The sequence below is a fragment of the Haliotis rufescens genome, unplaced genomic scaffold, assembly GCF_023055435.1.
Source record: "Haliotis rufescens isolate VD_foot unplaced genomic scaffold, xgHalRufe1.0.p SCAF_7, whole genome shotgun sequence".
Lineage (NCBI taxonomy): Eukaryota > Metazoa > Mollusca > Gastropoda > Lepetellida > Haliotidae > Haliotis > Haliotis rufescens.
The window spans coordinates 51,297,894-51,315,555 of record NW_025964361.1 but is presented as its reverse complement, the minus strand read 5'-3'; the positions used below and the strand labels follow the sequence as shown (position 1 = coordinate 51,315,555).

The window sequence follows — 17,662 nt, the reverse complement described above, 5'->3', positions numbered from 1 at the left end:
CGGATTCAATCCCACACGTATTAAATCAACGACGATTAGAGCCAAGTCGTCTTGCTTTTGTTGAAGTTCGCTCAATTGCACTATTGCTGCGAACGCATGAAACAAAAGAGAAAATATTGACATGTGCGCTAAACCTGTTTTGCGCACTCCAACAGGTATACTCTTAATTGAAGAGACAGGCTTTAGAAAGAGAGTAAATGTGCTTCCGCTTTCAGAGGTAATTTTCAAATACCAAAGATTTATCAAAGGGAGATAACTATGTATCATCTCCTCAGAAAAGGAAGTTCAAATAACTTGAGAGTTATTTTTGTTCTATAATTCGTCATAGAAGATGATTTCTTTGTTTGGACTTGATCAAATGATTCATGGCAGCTAAAAAAAGTTGTTTTTCAATTGGATAAATATTTATTGCAAAACACAATATGCGTCAGAAATTTGTATCTAGGACTTCAAAGTCTCCTCATATTGAAGAACCTAAGCGTCATCAACCAGACATCTATATATACGCACACAAAACCATGGTAATCAACTAGGTAAAGCTTTAATGCTCCCATCAATGAGAAAGAGTGAAAGGCATGTTATGTAAAAGTAGCACAATATTTTCTTTTTCTGAATGTTTAACTTACATACTTCGCAAAAAGCCATGGTCAATATTTTTATCTCTTTAAATTTTTTAACAGAGAGCATGATTTGCATCGCGGAAGGACGTAAATACTAGGACGAGGATATTCATACAAACAAGTTTCGTCCCTCACAGTTTCTAAACTAACAGAGGTTTAAGCACATCTTAGGGTTGTTATGTTTCTAAGTGTGTTACTTGCGTGTTTAAATGACGTCGGTGTATGCTAAATCATTTCATCAAGAGGCTGATTAAATCTATTTATCTATTGATCGGAATTTCTTTCGTAATTATGACTAATCCTTATCTGGCGTTCTTGAGAGTAAAGCTAATATAGTATCCACGGTCAATGGTGTTAGCCTGATGGAGGAAAATAAGGAAATAAAGAAATTATAGCAAATGCACAACCAGTGCATCTGTGATTGTGCAAGGGAAATAACCCAGTTACACTATCTGAGATACAAACGTTGTCGTTATATAGTCCAGTGGTTAAAGCAATCGCTATACACGTCGAAAATCTTGATTAATAAAAAAGTAACGTTCCTGGTGTCCTTGGTGCGAGTTTGCAATACTTATAAATGGAGTGTGCATCTCACTCACTTACTTCAAATGATAAGTTCATCTATCTTATGTTCGGTGGGGTAGCGTTTGCTCGTCACGCCGAAGTCCCGGGTTCGATTCCCCACATTGGTACAATGTGTGAAACCCATTTCTGGTGTGCACAGCCGAGGTATTGCTGGATTGTTGCTAAAAGCGGCGTAAATCCCAACTCATTCACTCATTCACCATGTTATGTTTTTCAGAGGTCGCGATGACGGTATTGGCAAATCCCCCTATGACACTGACCGGAGTCATCCCCGGATGATGGACAACGATTCAAGTGAGCAACCACTTTACTTTTTAACGCACCAATAAAAAAGGCAACTGCTCTGAGAAGACTTTAAACCTCTCACATTCTTCACAGTTACCCAGTATTGTGGTTAAAGCGTTCGTTTGTCACGCCGAAAGTCCGGCTTCGATGTGGAAAACACATTTGAGGTGTCCCCCGGCGTGATATTGCTGTAATAAAAGCGGTATAATACCAATATCACTCACTATCTTTCACTATAATGTTTATCAGACGGTATGTATAAGTATGGTTGTTTTAAAAGAATATTTTTACTTTTATTACCATGAATGGAATTAGTGTGATCTATTTTCCAATGTCAAAACATTCAACATTTTTGTTCATCATAGAGTGTACATTAAATTCTTAAACAGACTCGGTCGGGGGGTAGCCTTGTGGTTAAAGCGTTCGCTCGTCACGCCGAAGACCAGGATTCGATTCTCCACATGGGTACAATGTGTTAAGCCCATTTCTGGAGTACAAAGCCGTAACGTTGCTGGAATATTGCTAAAAGCGGCGTAAAAACATTATCACTCACTCATTATACAGACTCTCCCTCTCTAATATTTTCTTATAAAAAAAAAATCACGATTATTTTCCGCTGCAATTAAGAGGCAGCATAATTTATTTCACCTATTAAATAATCCCAGTCTATTTTTCGGATATGATGTTAAGTCGAATTTCTTGGTATTAACAACACATGGCAAAAGATCCAGTTTTCACATCTCTTTACCTTTCGAGTCTCAATGCCACTAATGTCTGACCACATTATCGGGTGTCTTGTTTCAGACAAACCACTCAACCTCCACGTCAATGGGCACCTTAAAGATGCTTATAAATCAGTCGGGCCCCTCAGAAGTGATGATGACGATGACGACCCGGATGATGACAAAATGTCAGAGGATGACCGAGATGACGGTAAGAAGAGCTATCTGCCCTTGTTTCTTTATCTTACCGCATGGGGGCGCATACATCGTCACATGACCTTGTGTACAACAATGGCGGTTGGGAAGCTTTGTTAGTTTTATATGTGTATTTTCTTCCATATATTTAAATCTCGACATCTTTGAACAACGGAATTAGGTGCAGTAATTTCATAGGTTCGCATTTTCTCAAGAACGTTATGAAATCGCTAAGCGGGAAAGCTTGATACAAAGACAGGCAAATGCGGATTACAACAAAACCTAACCACACAAGCTCCCAAAAGTCCTTCGAAGTGCATTTTAATCCTTTGAGTTCCTCTTTAGTTCGCACACATAAAATTCATATTTCTTGTCTCGTCTCAGCGATTCCCCCATTTGTATTGTACCCGTCCAGGTGAGATGGAAAGGGGGGAGGGACCAAGGGGGGTCGCCTTCCATCCAGCTTCTTGCACGAGACTCGTAGGTCGCTTTTGTCCTGTGACAAGATTAATGCTTCGCGGGTCAGAGGCTCGAGAAAATGGTTCCCCGAGTTAAAGCATTCGGAAAAAAGGACACACTTGTTTTCATTTCAGAGCTGAGAAACACACAGGGTAGCTAATGAGACGTGCTGTAATATTTAACCATTTGAAAATTTAATGGCCTATAAACTTATTATTTAATAGTTCGAAGTATTCCATTTTAATCGCTTGTATTATAAAACAGGCAGACAGAATGTGTTACAACAGAAATGCGTTCTCGGGCGTTCATAGATTCGGATACCTTTCCCCTTACAAAAGACACAATAGTCGCCTCAGTATACTCATGCATAGCTAATCTAACAATTTGTTTTCTTTAAAACGAAAAAATATTCTTTTTCCATCTCGATTCTAATGGGGGTTTATGTGGATAATATGACGTCTTTACGTTGATGGTTCTGTGGATTTATTTGAATCCAGTGTGGGCTTGTTGTACTCCCTGTCCACAATGTTGTACATATGAGTGGCTGTTTGATCCACGTAATGACACATCGCATGTAGCACCACCTTGTTCCTTCCGCGGAATAATGGAACTATTTCTCGATATAATAGAGGTGTACATTTGGTGCACTCAATGATCAACTAAAATGCCTTCCACGACTCTAGTTTGTTGTAGAAACAAGGCCTTTCTCCGCATGTTAAAAAAAGACCTATGAAAACATATTGCATTTATCAAATAATCCCCATTTATTTTGCAGATTGTTTAAATACACCCAGCTTTTTTGTACGTCTCGTGGCAAAAGCTCCATTGGCCTTCCTGACAAATTGGCTTTTGCGATCACAATTTTCTCACCTTGTGACTAGGGCGAAATGTGGCTAAAACAATTAAAACAAGTAAAAGACCAGATTTTGACGCGATTAAAACATCTTTTTAATCTAAAGTTGTTATCATTGTTTGAATGAACCAATTCCCTTCCTCTACATAAATGTTATATTGTACACGGGTATCATAACGCGATATGTATTTACACGCTATGGATGATTGTTTGTCGTAACGTTACATAATAAGTGATATGTTACAGGAATAGTTGTAAAAGTTGCAACGTGTTCGACGGTATTGACAGGACAATGAAAGAGGTCTACTCGCTTCATAATTTAAGTGTCTTATTTTCCCAAATGTTGCCGGGTGGGCCAACTTTCCAATTGATTTCAAGTTAATATGACAAGCACACTAATAAAATTTATTGTCGTGCAACACGCTTTGAACATATAATCTATGTACTGCCTCCGGTGCGGTGTTTTATGTAAATATTCTTCCAAATTTGACATGCTTGCTTCAGGCTCCTAAATCTCATCTGTATTAATTAAAGGATAACAGCCGGTATTGACAATTTGACGTGTAGGTTTGATCACGTATTATACAAATGACGAGATTTGTCATGTGATCTGTATATACAAGTCATGCATGTATGTGAAATATGTTTTATACTTTTTAGAATTTTTGTTTGTTTTTAGTTGTATATTTTGTTTTTTGCTTTATAGATGGGTGTGCTGTGGTACTTTAGGCATCCTTTGAGTGTTTGTTTACTAAATGATTAGAAGAAAATGCATTCTGTTCGATATTTATATTGATAAGGAATCACACTCTAGTTTAAATCAATACTCGTCAGCTCAAGACATTTAACCTAATCGACATGTGATGAATAACGTGTGGTCTCCAAGACTACTGTTTCACCCAAAAGAGCAAATAAATATTGATTCTGGCTGTCTTACCCTTAAATAAATTTCGCTTGTATGTAATTGACATAATATGTTGCAAGGAAAACATACGATTGACAAGTGTTGACTGCTGGTACTTTCATTCTCGTATGTAAGTAATAATATGATTCAGAAATGGGGGGCACGTGGAAATTCAATTATCTGTACTTAACATTGCAATGTACGCTTTCTGTGTGAAATATACGTTATCGTGATATAGCTCCGCCTAGCTGCCAAACTGCAATTGACATAACTTGTCTAATGCACGGAGTGACACAGGATTAAATTACATCAACATGTCGCCCAACTGTATAGAATTAAACGGCTGCGTTAATCAGCTTTCATAATTACACCTTGATTACTATGATGCTTTCTAATTAATTTAGTATTATTGGGCGATTGAACTTATGATCAGTAAAAAGCTTTCATCAGGTTGTAACTGTTCGACCCTAAGTCTTGCCAAGTCTGAACCGGCTCATGTTTCAAGTCTGTTCATATGCGACCTGACTCAATCTCCCTAAATGAGCATTATAATTACGAAGGTTGTATTCTGGGGGACAACTCAAAGCCTTATTTATTCTCATAATACGGTGAAAGCTTTGATCTTTGTGGCATTCGTTCATTTCAATTTCTGTTTCCCCTGGGTTTGCCGTTGTCTCTGATTTACTGGGTCTGCGTAATGGAGGTTTAATTTGGTTTTCCCCTTGACCGCCTGTTTTGCAAATGTTTTGATTATCGAATCCCGTACAATTCAAAGCCACGTCGTCTCGGAATAACATGAGCGGTAAACCGGCAACTGTAACGTTGTATTCATGCGCAGAGAAATTATTTCAAAAATAGACATCCAAAGCGAATGATTTCTCTTTTTTCCACAATGATATTAACTAAGAATATGTGGAAATGACGAGGGGACTCGTCTCATTAGCTTAGCGAAGAGACGGCCTAAATATCAATTATCTCAAAGGCCACCTGAGCCCTTTGGGAATTCTGTCATTTGAGTAATAAACATTACAGTCATGTGAATTTAGCCAGGTAATGGGAATTTTCAACCACTGCAATTGAGTGATTAGGCAAACTTCTATAACCGTATTTGCTTTGAGAATCGGGAGTCGCAGAATAATAAGAACAAATAACTGAACAAAAATACGAATTTCGACTTTTGACTCCGGGATGAAAGAGCCGCGGTTAATGCAGTATAAACAGGTATCAGGAAGATTGTTTGCCATATCAAAGAATAGAAAGAAAAGAAATCATTAAAGATGAAAATACGACTTTTCTTGGACTGGATCTGGTCAGGTTATGGAGCAAGCTTCGACATGCCAAACAGGGCTACGTTATCACCAGCTATGTGCGTATACATACAGGCACATACTAATCAGACTTCGATGTAATCATGCGATTAATGAATTCCCCAATATAAGTAGATGCTAGGTTTTAAATGGATGTATTGTACCACTACAATTTGCATTTTGTGCGTTCTAGCTGAATGAGAAGTATACTTATTTTTAATATAGAATATTATCTCGTTATCTGGCGCGTGGTTCTTCTATTTATGTGTTATAGCTAATTCAGTGGGTATTGAATTGCTTACATTCCGATAGGCTAAATACGCCTCGAGATCGCTGTTCGTACGTTGAATCGTATAGGGGATAATTAAAGATGTATCTTATGCTATCTGAATAGGAAGGATTGATTGATAGGAATAGTGTTGATGGCCATTGTCACGAAACGTGTGTTAATAGGAACGGATTTTGTTTGGAAGAAAGCTCTTTATAATGCACAGATGAGATTTTTATGATTAATAATATGGATTGTATACGATGTATGCGAGTTTTGTTGTCCATAATCAATACATGCTTATAACTATAATTCAATAGAGTGGGTATAGCCATTTTGCTATGGTGATAAAGTTTTGTTTAAAAGTTTAGAATTTGAAAAAGAGAATTTCAAAATGTATCCCAAGAACACAGTTCGACAGGTTCGGTTATTATTATGCGATGTAATACAATAATAATCATAAATACAAGTGTTAGCCATCATTATGGGAATAACATGCCGCTTGTCAAATGATATTTACAAGTTTATTGTTGTTATGCATTTTTTTACGAAACTGTTGCCATGTGGGTGAAAAGTAAGCAAATAATTAGTGGGAAGGAAACTGATATTGTTAACAGTAAACATGAGTGCGAAACGGTGTTCAACCCATTCAATACAAGTGCATTCTAAGCTATTATTGCAAAGCAAACACACGAAAACATATTTATTTTCAATCAACAAAACGCCTTCACAGTTAGAGAAACACGAACCCTCAGCCATGTCGGATCAAGCCATATGTATCAACTTATTCCGTTCACACTAGTCCGAAAAGCAGTTAACCACATCGTACAAAAAGAAAAATAAACTTTTCTGGAATCCTAAACAAATATGACTAAATGATTACTGTGATGCCAAAGAGAAGGGAACATGTAGATGCGTATTTGTTTATACATATTAGCACGTGAGGAAACATCTGGCGATTTGGTAGGATTCGCATCATATTACAAACTCCTTACAGGTCAGTGAGTGGAGTTTACAATGTTGAGTGCAAAGCGGAGTCGCCTATGGTATTGGATTGTGCACATCTCTGTTTGCACCATGTTGCATGCTGCGTTCCAAGCTTCATGCGTTGCAAAAAGACATTATGACATTTTAAGACATGCACCAAATGCACGATATCACAACCGCAGCTGCAATACCAATGCTACTGGTTGTACGACTTCTTATACGTTTGGTAGTACTGTTTCCCCAACAACTGATTGTCAGGCTCAGATTCGATTATGAACACACCGCTGTCATATAGCTGGGATATTGCTGATTGCGGCGTAAAATAAACAAACAAACAAACAAACATAATGTTATAGTAACGACTGCAACGACGATTACACCAGCAGCAGCAACAATGGTCGTAGAAGAGCGACATCGGTGGCAGACGCGGCCACACCCGTCAGGCAGGCGAGCAAGCGTTACATAAATTCTTACATCATGTGATTTGTCGCTTAAGTATTAACCCTTGTCAAAGCCTGCGTGACACGTTTGTCCCCAGGCACAGCGCTGTCAGGAGTTTACATGATAGAGCTATCAATAGTGGTGTGTGCTATCGTCGACTGTACATACGTACGAAGACTCCTCACAGTGCGGGACTAAACACTCAAGTGAGCCGGCTATATCAGAAAATGTTTCGGCATTTCAAAACTAATATTAACACACGGAGTGACAATGCGCGGTTGCTGTTTGCTTGCAATAATGCCCCCATTGCACCTCACCTATACATGTACATGTCTAACATCTCGTTGCGTATGGTATGCTAGGGACTGGGCACCCGTCTTTTGCTGTCAGTCACATTCTATTTACATGAAGACATAAAGTGATTTTAATCAAAATTAATCAAGTAATAACAACATGATTAAGGAACCAGTAATTTGTGTAGCACAATAAAACGGCACAAACTGGTTTTCAATGCGGTAGGGAGAAATGCTACACGAAACGAAACTGTAAAACTCTCGTAAAGCCGGCAGATACGGAGACAGTGATTTGTATTTCTGTTTAGTGTGTAGGATTGTTGGGAAAACGTCCTGGGGGCTGGCGGAACACGCGGGCAGGGGTGAGGTCGTGGGCACGGGGACGGGCTACATCGGGACCTGGGTGTTCGGGTCCACATCAGTTTATGGTTGAATGGGAATCAGGTGGTTGGTGTGTTTGGGTACGGATCCATTTAAGTTTTAGGTTGAATGGGAATGTGGATGTTGGTATGTCTTGGTTTCGGATACATTTAGGTTTGAGTTGAATGGGAATGTGGGGGTTGGTGTGTTTTGAGTTCGGATCCATGTAAGTTTTAGGTTGAATGGGAATGCGGAGCTTGGTGTGTTTGGGGTTCGGATCCATTTAAGTTTGAGGTTGAATGGGAATGTGGAGGGTGGTATATCTTGGTTTCGGATCCATTAAGGTTTGAGTAGAATGGAAATGTGGGGGTTGGTGTGTTTTGAGTTCTGATCCATTTAGGTTGAGGTTGAATGGAAATGCGGAGCTTGGTGTATTTGGGGTTCGGATCCATTTAAGTTTGCGGTTGAATGTGAATGCGGAGCTTGGGGTGTTTGGGGTTCGGATCCACGTTAGGTTGAGGCTGAATGAGAATCAGGCGGTTGATGAGATTGTGGTCGCCGGTGTCAAGTTGAATGAGAAAACACATGGTTAATGGTGTGTGGGTTGAGATCAATACAAATTCAAGGTTGAATGGGGAAATTGATGAGATTCGAGCTGAAGATCAAAATCTGTTTGAGCAGAATGAGTAAATTAAGAGGTTGATGGTGTTTGGATATTGAACGGATTCTGAGGCTGAGTGCGAAAAGGGTAGATGGGGAAACGGGTGGTTTGCTGTATTTTAGTGATGGGGTTGACACTGTGATCGTCATCAGTGAGGTTAAATGGACACATGTTTGAGTTGGAGCGAGGTAAACAGGCGGTTGAGGAAAGGGTCAGTTAAGGCTGTGATCTGCCAAGCATTTTATGTCTCAGATTCCATTAACGTCTGCGACAGAAAGTTAAAATCACAGTGTCTTGGAATGTACACCCCCATACGCGGTTCCAGAGAAGGTTCCTGGGGTGCGTACCAACCATCACCCACCATTTTTAAGCAAACTTCTACACTAAGCCTGTTTTGACATTCGGACGTTATACCAGTGATCGGGTATGCAAAGTGAAAAAAACTATAACCGAAATGGTAATATTTTGTTAACAAAGTCAAACAAATACCCCAAAAGAAATGCAAAATTACAAAGTGCACCCCGCCCCTTACTCCCCCCCCCCCCCCCCCCATATTTTTTTCTTGAAAAAGCATTGTCCATGCATGGTATACTCGTTTCAAGCAGATGGATGCAGCGCCCGGACTGTGCCATCGCTTCAAGCCTGACAATACCACGAAACGAAACCAGGACGAAGCCTTTGATTATTAAGATGGAATTTCACTCGAAGCTCCACCGGATCGAATCCTCTCTCCATCCATCATGAATATTTCAAACCGAGTTAAAGAACAAAAACAAATTTATATCAAATCTGTACATGCAGTTACGGCATGAGGGTGAAGATTTGGACGTGGGTGGGAGGGAGCGAGAAACACCGGGAGAGGGGGGAGGGAGGGTAATTTCACTGATTGACTAGTCAAGCTGTGGTGTTTGACGCAGGGCACATGACAGTAACGCCGCAGGTTTATGGAGACGCCAGCCGCGACAATCAAACCTGTCAATCAATATTGAAATGGACAATCAACACTTGTGTGTTCAACTGCCTTATTGTTGCGAAACGATATAATCTTCTACCGCTGTTTTCTGTTAACTGTCAAATGATTTAAAATTGGGAAATTTTAAACACTGAAATTCTTTAGATATGTAAATGTTAACATTTTGAAAAATTCCCAGAGGTTTTTATTATTCAGCTTTGAACGAAAATGAATTTTCCTTGCTCGAGTGCAAGGTGCATATACCCTTAGGTGATGTAAGTAAGGCTTGATTATATGGGCGCTTCGGAGAGTTTGTAAGCTACACGTTGGGATTTATGTTCTACATTTTTTGCTGAAACGTAACTTTTTTTACTGTGATATGATAGTCAGATAAACAATATTTACATACGTGCAATGTTTATGCATATTGCTATGTATGCAGGCCATATATTTTTATATTTGATGAGAGAATAAACTTGAAACACGTGATAAAAGTTGTTTTCATTTCTATGTACATATGTAGTCTAACCTCATTCTGCAAAATCGTTTTCGGTAAACGATAAATTTAAACCAACAGCAAAATTAAAGTATTCAACAGCAAATATCTTTTGTACTTTTGTACCGTGTCATCTTTAACGTAAACGTTCGCTGCTGGGGGTACGTTTAAATATTTTTTGAGTTTTTGAAACCTGGAACAGAGCCCCGCGTAAGCTGTAAAGCTAATTCATTGATGGGTTTCTTGTGCACAAAGTGACAATTACTTCTTATTGGAAACAGTCGTGTATTTGATTTTCATATCTATGATTACCGTATAAACCTATCTTAAGGAGGGTCTTAATGAGAGAAATGTGTTTCTGATTGAAAGATGAAACGCAGGAATATATGTCTCGTAGATACAAACATATCTACAGGGATGGGAAAAACGGGTGTTGGAATGGTATTAATTATACGAATCGCAGCTCTAGCCGATGTAGGCAGGGAAATTATGTTTTTGCAATTATTTGAAATTTCTGAAAAGTAATCTAGGAATTAAAGATGACAAATTCTGATGAAAGGGCACCGTGATGCCTTCAGCGCATGTACAACTAACACGCCATGAACCAGTCGAACTGAGTCATTTGGGGGGTGCTGCGTTACCCAAACTAAAATATAACGCCAGCCCCCCTCAATGATCAAGGATGAATTATACGGAAGGTCAGTGGCTATGTCAGTGTGGGTGGGAACGGGAGGCATGTTAAAAGAATACAGCCACTTTGATGAAGGGATGGAAAAAATCGACCTTTACCGCAGAACCAAAATAGATTTGGATAAAACTCGGAACTACTAATTAGCATCATTTAAACAACATGGTATTATTTATCTTTTTAATATCTTATTTGATCTATTCCTAATACAAAGGAATGAGAAATATGATCTTTTTTATACGGCTGATAAAAATAAGTGAAGGAGATTACTTGACTATTAGCTCAAACCCGGTTTTCTCGAAGTTACGTATATCTCAGATTGTGTGCTCGAGATCTCTCAATTCTTTGCAAATTTGAATAACACAGCTACTTTTAACGTATTTATCGTCGTTTTGTATTTCCCCTATATACTATAACCTCGTTAATACAGACGATTCACGTTTATCAGAATCAGCCGGATAAACCGATGTCCTCGTGATCAAAATTGTGAAAGAACCAGCTCCACCGAAGTCAATGTTTAAAATCGATACAAACTCTTTCATACAACTTTTGTTTTAGGTATTTGAAGCGGGTTCCGACATGCGCAAGCTACTGTACAAAGCAAGATCACCCTGTTAGGAGTGCATAACGTCCCCATTATAAGGCTATATAAACTCTACCACACTGCGTGTCCCACCCTGCCTCACCTCACACGGAAAGCACGTGCAAGTCATTCACACGATCTTTTAAATATCACAGGCGTTTTACGTCAGGCAATAAATTCTCCGAGTTGGCAAGTCGAATATTTCCCCAGCCTATTTCCACCAGTGTCAAAAGTCCTCTACGTCTGCGAGACGGCCAACATTGCACATAGAAACGGTTTGATGGATTACGTTTGAAATTTTCAAAGACGTGAAGTCCGTCTCGAGATGGCCGTAACCACGAAATTACTCCCACTTTGCAGATGGTCCAAACAGCAAAACTTTCATCTGGATTTGAAAAAAGTTGGCAAAGTCGTTTCAGATGCGGCACTCCATAACTAAAAGAAAATTACATTTTTTATGAAGATATGAAAAGCGCCCTCGGTGGAAGCAAAGTATTTAAGCTACATCTGTCCTGCTATAAGGGGTAACACAGATGGCGGAGTAATCTTTGAAATCCCTCCGCCTCAGTTTGGTGGCGGAATAGATAATATAGTTCTTCGTTCTCTTTGAGAATCACATTGAGTTCAAAAGTAATTACGAACAGGCAACTGGAGTGAAACAGACAGATCAAGCTGCGGGAGGGTGGTATTTTCACAGAGAACAGAGGGACATGTTGCAAACACGGTACACAGTTCAAGAGTGCAGATGTTAGTGTTTTCCTAAAGCTTGTAATTGCATATTTAGAACTGGGTGCAACACTGGCCTTATGTCCTAGAAACACTAACATGCATACTACCTCTTAAAATGACCCACTGCAACAAGTCGACACAGACGCACACGCACACGCACATGCAAATGCACATGCTAACACTTTATTATTCATGCCACTAATTATATTACAGGCCAAGTGTAATTCGATTTTTGTTAAGTTATTTTCAGGAATTAAATGAAAAGGACTTTAGCAAAATCTAGTTGTTTCCAAGGCGATCTTTTTAACGAAGGAACAGATAGCTCCCAAAATCATTATTGCGGAGAGCAGATGAGCGTTTGATGGGCATTGATCTGATTTTGTCAAATCGACAGTGTTCCATCTAATGAAGTAAAAACTATTTATTTATTTATTTATTTATTTATTTATTTATTTATTTATTTATTTATTTATTTTTATTTATGTGGTAATTATATTTTTAACTTATTCATAACTTGTATCGATATTTAGAGTTGCTATTCCATAGTCATATGCGGTCAACTATAATAACATGGCATAACATATAAACTCAGACAGAAGCGGACGCGATTACGAAATATACAGGCCCTGAATGCATAATTAGAACACTCCTCTCAGGGCAGTATGGAGGATTCCACTCCGACTTGCCTAGTAATCTGAGGGGCAGCTCACCCTGTTGGTCCGGTGTTAGTCTTCCTTTAGCGGCGCTAATAAAATGTACATGTTTCCCTGTATACCCTGGGTAATTATAGAGAGACTCAAGTTGAAAGTCATTTTAAAACGTTATTTCATTTCGCCACGTGCAACATCTTTTTTCTCATTTTGTCCCTTAACTTGTAATATTTTTCTGAAGATCTGTTCAATTATGCTTACAGTTATTTCTTCGTTTTGCGTGTTTCTTGCATTTTCGCTGTGTGATGCCCCTGTTTTTTTAGCATATGACACATGCAGTTTGTAAACATTCAGACGCCAGGCAAATTCTACATATCTTGACTGTCTTTAAAGTTTCATTATGCCGAAAAGATGAAATAATCTTTCTTCTGACTTTTCCACATGATCAAGTTATGGAGGAGAGGTTGTGGGAAAATCATGTTTTGGAAATCATGTTAGTTAATGCGGGAGAAAGTACAGCGTCAGGTGCTCTCTCCCACTGATACAAAAACAAGGGATGCATTTAATTTGAATACGCGCTACTGGTTTATGAAAATGTTTTGAAATTAGGAGGTGTGTTAGCACATTTTACATCAGTTAAAGTATATTTGAAATAGATTAAAATATTTTTCTGAAACGGGCGTGTTATTACAAATGTCAAATGGGTGCAGATTGAATACCTTTATAAATTCTGTTGGAGTCGGATGAGTGATTATCCGGTTGTAAAATGCCACTTCTTTCCAATAATATTTGATTACTTCAACAGCCATTTCACTTTATAAAATGGCTTCAGTTAAGCTGCATTGCATATGGCCGACTTCTAGACTCAAGGTACATATCGAGTGGTCTGCCCCTGTTTTCACATTCTCATAATGTTGCACATGTAATCTATTGAAATTTAAGTTGCTTCACTTGATGTGATAATACCGTTTACGTTTTTTTTGTACGGAATCTCAATCAATTGGATAAGACGATGAACGGGTTAGTCCTGAGTTTTCTCCCTTGGTTTTAGTGGGCATAGCCATTGCAAATCGCACTGATTGTGGAAACATTTTATTATCCTCCCATTCAGCGGGACACCGTTACTCACTGCCCTCACGTCGAGAAGGCTGTTGATGCGATTACTGCCTGACCACCCGATTAATTAAGCCGCCTCTTAGGACCGGCATAGGTGTCTAGGGGCCAACTCGAACCCGGAATCACTACAGGGGTCCTGTTGTGTAAGAATATATATATTGAATGAACATGACCACTATATGTTTGAAAATTATGTTGTAATCGAACCCGCTCCTTAGACTCACATGGCCCTAAGTATGAGTGAGTGAGTTGGGTTTAACGCCGCTTTTAACAGTATTCCAGTTATATCGCGGCGTGTCAGCTTAATGTGGGAGGAAATCCCGAATTGATGCAGGTCCCGCGACTAACGGGATCGGTTGGTCAGACTTGCTGACTTGGTTGATGGATGGCATCGTGTCCCAGTTGCGTGGATCGATGCTCATGATATCAGTCACTGGATTGTCTGGTCCAGACTCGATTTTGTACTGCTGTCATATAGCTGGAATATTGCTGAGTGCGGCGTTCAACAGCAACAAACACACAAATCTCGTGCACATACGTATTTAATACGACGTGTTTAACTGTTTTAACGAACAAGCGTTGGTTAATTGCAGATTTGGACGACAGTGTTGACATCAACGACTCTTTCCATGCCCCGGGAGAGGTGGGAGAAAAGGTGGTGGGTGGGCAGCATGGACACGCCCCTCAACTGTTGAACGGAGAAGCGACAGGGATCTCATCCATTGAAACGCTCCTTCTCAACATCCAAGGACTTCTCAAGGTCGCAGCAGAGAATGCACGTCATCACGAGAGACAGATAACGCTGGAGAAAGGTATGTTGTTTCTTTTTATCTCAACAACAACAAAACAGTTACCTGTTGGTTCGTGCCAAGCCATTTCTACAACCGGGCAATGCAAACAGTGTATTTTACGAACATGTACTTATTCCACGACAAAAGGGGAATGGATTATTCTTGAAAACAACTAATAAATTCGATACCGGAAAGATAGAAAAATCTATTCTTATAGAATAAAGTATAATAACATCGGTTGGGCAAAAACATATTATCATGAACTGAAAAATACGTGATAGTCTTTATGATAGCTAGGATACAAATACAATGTATTCTCTCTGAGCTGTTGTCTCTTATCCACTTTACCTCAGACTGGCAATAGTTTGGCCTTGATTATGAATGTAATAAGGCCAAGTCTCTAAACCGACACGTTCCCCATCACCACATGGTACTCTTGTATTAGAGAGATGCTTCGGTGATTTAGGTTCTCTCTCCTCTTCGTTGCTACAACAACAACAAACGTTTATCATCAAGCATCCTCTTATATATGACTGAGGGCATGCATACAATACCTCTGAATACTTTATGGCGATTTATTACCATAATGGCTTATGACCTTTGCATTCGCCCAAAAGGCATACTGTACTCAGTCTTTTGCTATTGAGTGCGTTGTTTCAGCGCAGTGCGCTTCAGCTTTGCTTTACGAGAATACATTTTGGCAGATAGAAACCGTCTGTTTCTTCCCAATGGAGAAATTAAGGCTCGTTTTTTTCTGTCATTGATCTTCCGGGGCTATTGTTTTTCGTGGACGCAATTTGTAATGTATCCTGACGAGCAAGAAAGATGAAAGGGTTTGCGGAGGCCAGCAATTAATTATGACGGCTTGGTTTGCTTTTATTTGCACTTTGTTGGATGGATTGAGACACTGAGATGGTTACATGTCTTAGTTTCATATGTTTACTTTACAAGATGACAACACCCTCTTGTTACAAGGGAAACACAAATACTGCTAAATATTTTCAACAACTTTGACATATGGTATTTTCAATCGATTTACCGTTGGATAAATTGTGGAAATGTTTCAATCATACTGTTTATTTGTGTATATCATGCCAATTCAAGATACGCTTCTACGTAGAATTCCTTTCCAGTACTCGTTTTGTACAAAGTATTCATCAAATGGTCCAAGTTGTTTTTCATCTGAAATGCCCATGTGCAGGAGATTACAACTGTATCTATCTTAACAACCTTTCACGCCAAGCAAGCACAATGGATAACTACACTGACTAAATAACGGCATGTTTTATGTATAAACCTATCTATAGAGAAACTCGACACAGTGAAAACACCAAAACAACGATAAACGAGCAGGGAGCGAAATAAGTAAAATTTATCAGACGCCTCCCCAGTGCCCTCTTCATCATAAATCATATCGTTAAGCCTTGGTGGTAGACGTAGTGGTTGGGTGGCTATTGCCGCTCACGTTGTGCTTATGACGTGACAATGCCGGCGTCGGCAACGTATACGCTGTTACAATAGCAGTACTAACTGAGAGCCCTTTGTCTCCTCGTGCCTCGGATGGCCATAACCATTGTCACTTTTGTCTTCACGAACGATGACCCTACCAGAGAAGAAACTCAATATAAACAAGTGTAGCGACTGCGTTTTATTAGAGTTAACCATGATGAAATTATATACATGACATCTGTAATCTTTTAAACTTTTAAAAAACAACAACTTAATATACACACTATTTAAATATAGAGGTTGAATTTTGTAATTAATCGTTGTTGGTAATGCAATTTCACAAACTCTTTAAAGAAATTGACATCTGTTTAACGTCCCTCTGCCAATAGTATATTTTTATCCCCCGAACATAAATACACCTGCTGCTTATCAATACATTGTCAGAGGTACATTTTCACAGAAAAACTGTCATGCAAATAATCACTGAGGCCAATTTAAAATGAAAATTAGGGTAGGAAAAACACTGATTCCAACAACAAATATGTTTAACAAAAGACATTTCGTTATACAAGTAGAACAACAAATCGATAAAAGTGATTGGGACTTTTACTCTTCAAGATAGAACAAACTTCTGTGCTGTAATAGATTTCTTTAACATTCGGTAAATGGCGAGGCTTTACCAGATGCCCATTAGATAAAAGACAGTCTTTCATACAGTGAATGCTGCTGAAAGATGTATGACTTTGTATGGACCAAACGTAATGTGTGCTTTATGGAATATGAGGTTCTTGTTGTCGGTATTGTTAGGCGATATTATAACAGACAGCTGCTGGTGGCAATAAGCTATTCTGTTCATGTCCGTCTTGTTAGCCACTATTCCCAAACAGTCGGGATGTCACAGACCAAATAACATTGCCGTGGATGACAGACGAAAACATGCACATTCATGATAGATAAAACAGAATCATCTCTCTCAAAGTCTATTATCTTTATACATAAATTTCTCTCAATGTTGGACGATAACGCTGATGATGACGTCACAAATTACCACACTCGTGCGCATAAAGAGATCTGCGCATTTGTTCCTTTGATCGAAAAACCATCAATTACCATAGATCAACCATCTAAAGCAACCCCGCCGAAAATATTACCGATTTATGTATCAATATCGGCTCTATCATTATGGGAAGTTTTACAACAGGTACAAGGGAAACCTTAAAACAGCTTTCATTATCAGCCGTATCTCATTGCTACCGCGTTATCCTCTA

At 39.0% G+C, this 17,662-nt stretch overlaps 1 protein-coding gene across 2 annotated transcripts in view; it reads left to right on the top strand.

Annotated features, from left to right (window-relative positions):
• LOC124111241 (dachshund homolog 1-like) overlaps positions 1 to 17,662 on the top strand; it is an 89,694-nt gene that overhangs the window by 51,783 nt on the left and 20,249 nt on the right. For both annotated transcript variants that reach the window (XM_046470887.2, XM_046470886.2), the window contains exons 4-6: positions 1,423 to 1,499; positions 2,295 to 2,423; positions 14,748 to 14,966. In XM_046470887.2, coding sequence (XP_046326843.1) covers positions 1,423 to 1,499; positions 2,295 to 2,423; positions 14,748 to 14,966 — 425 coding nt within the window. The remainder of the gene's footprint in view (positions 1 to 1,422; positions 1,500 to 2,294; positions 2,424 to 14,747; positions 14,967 to 17,662) is intronic.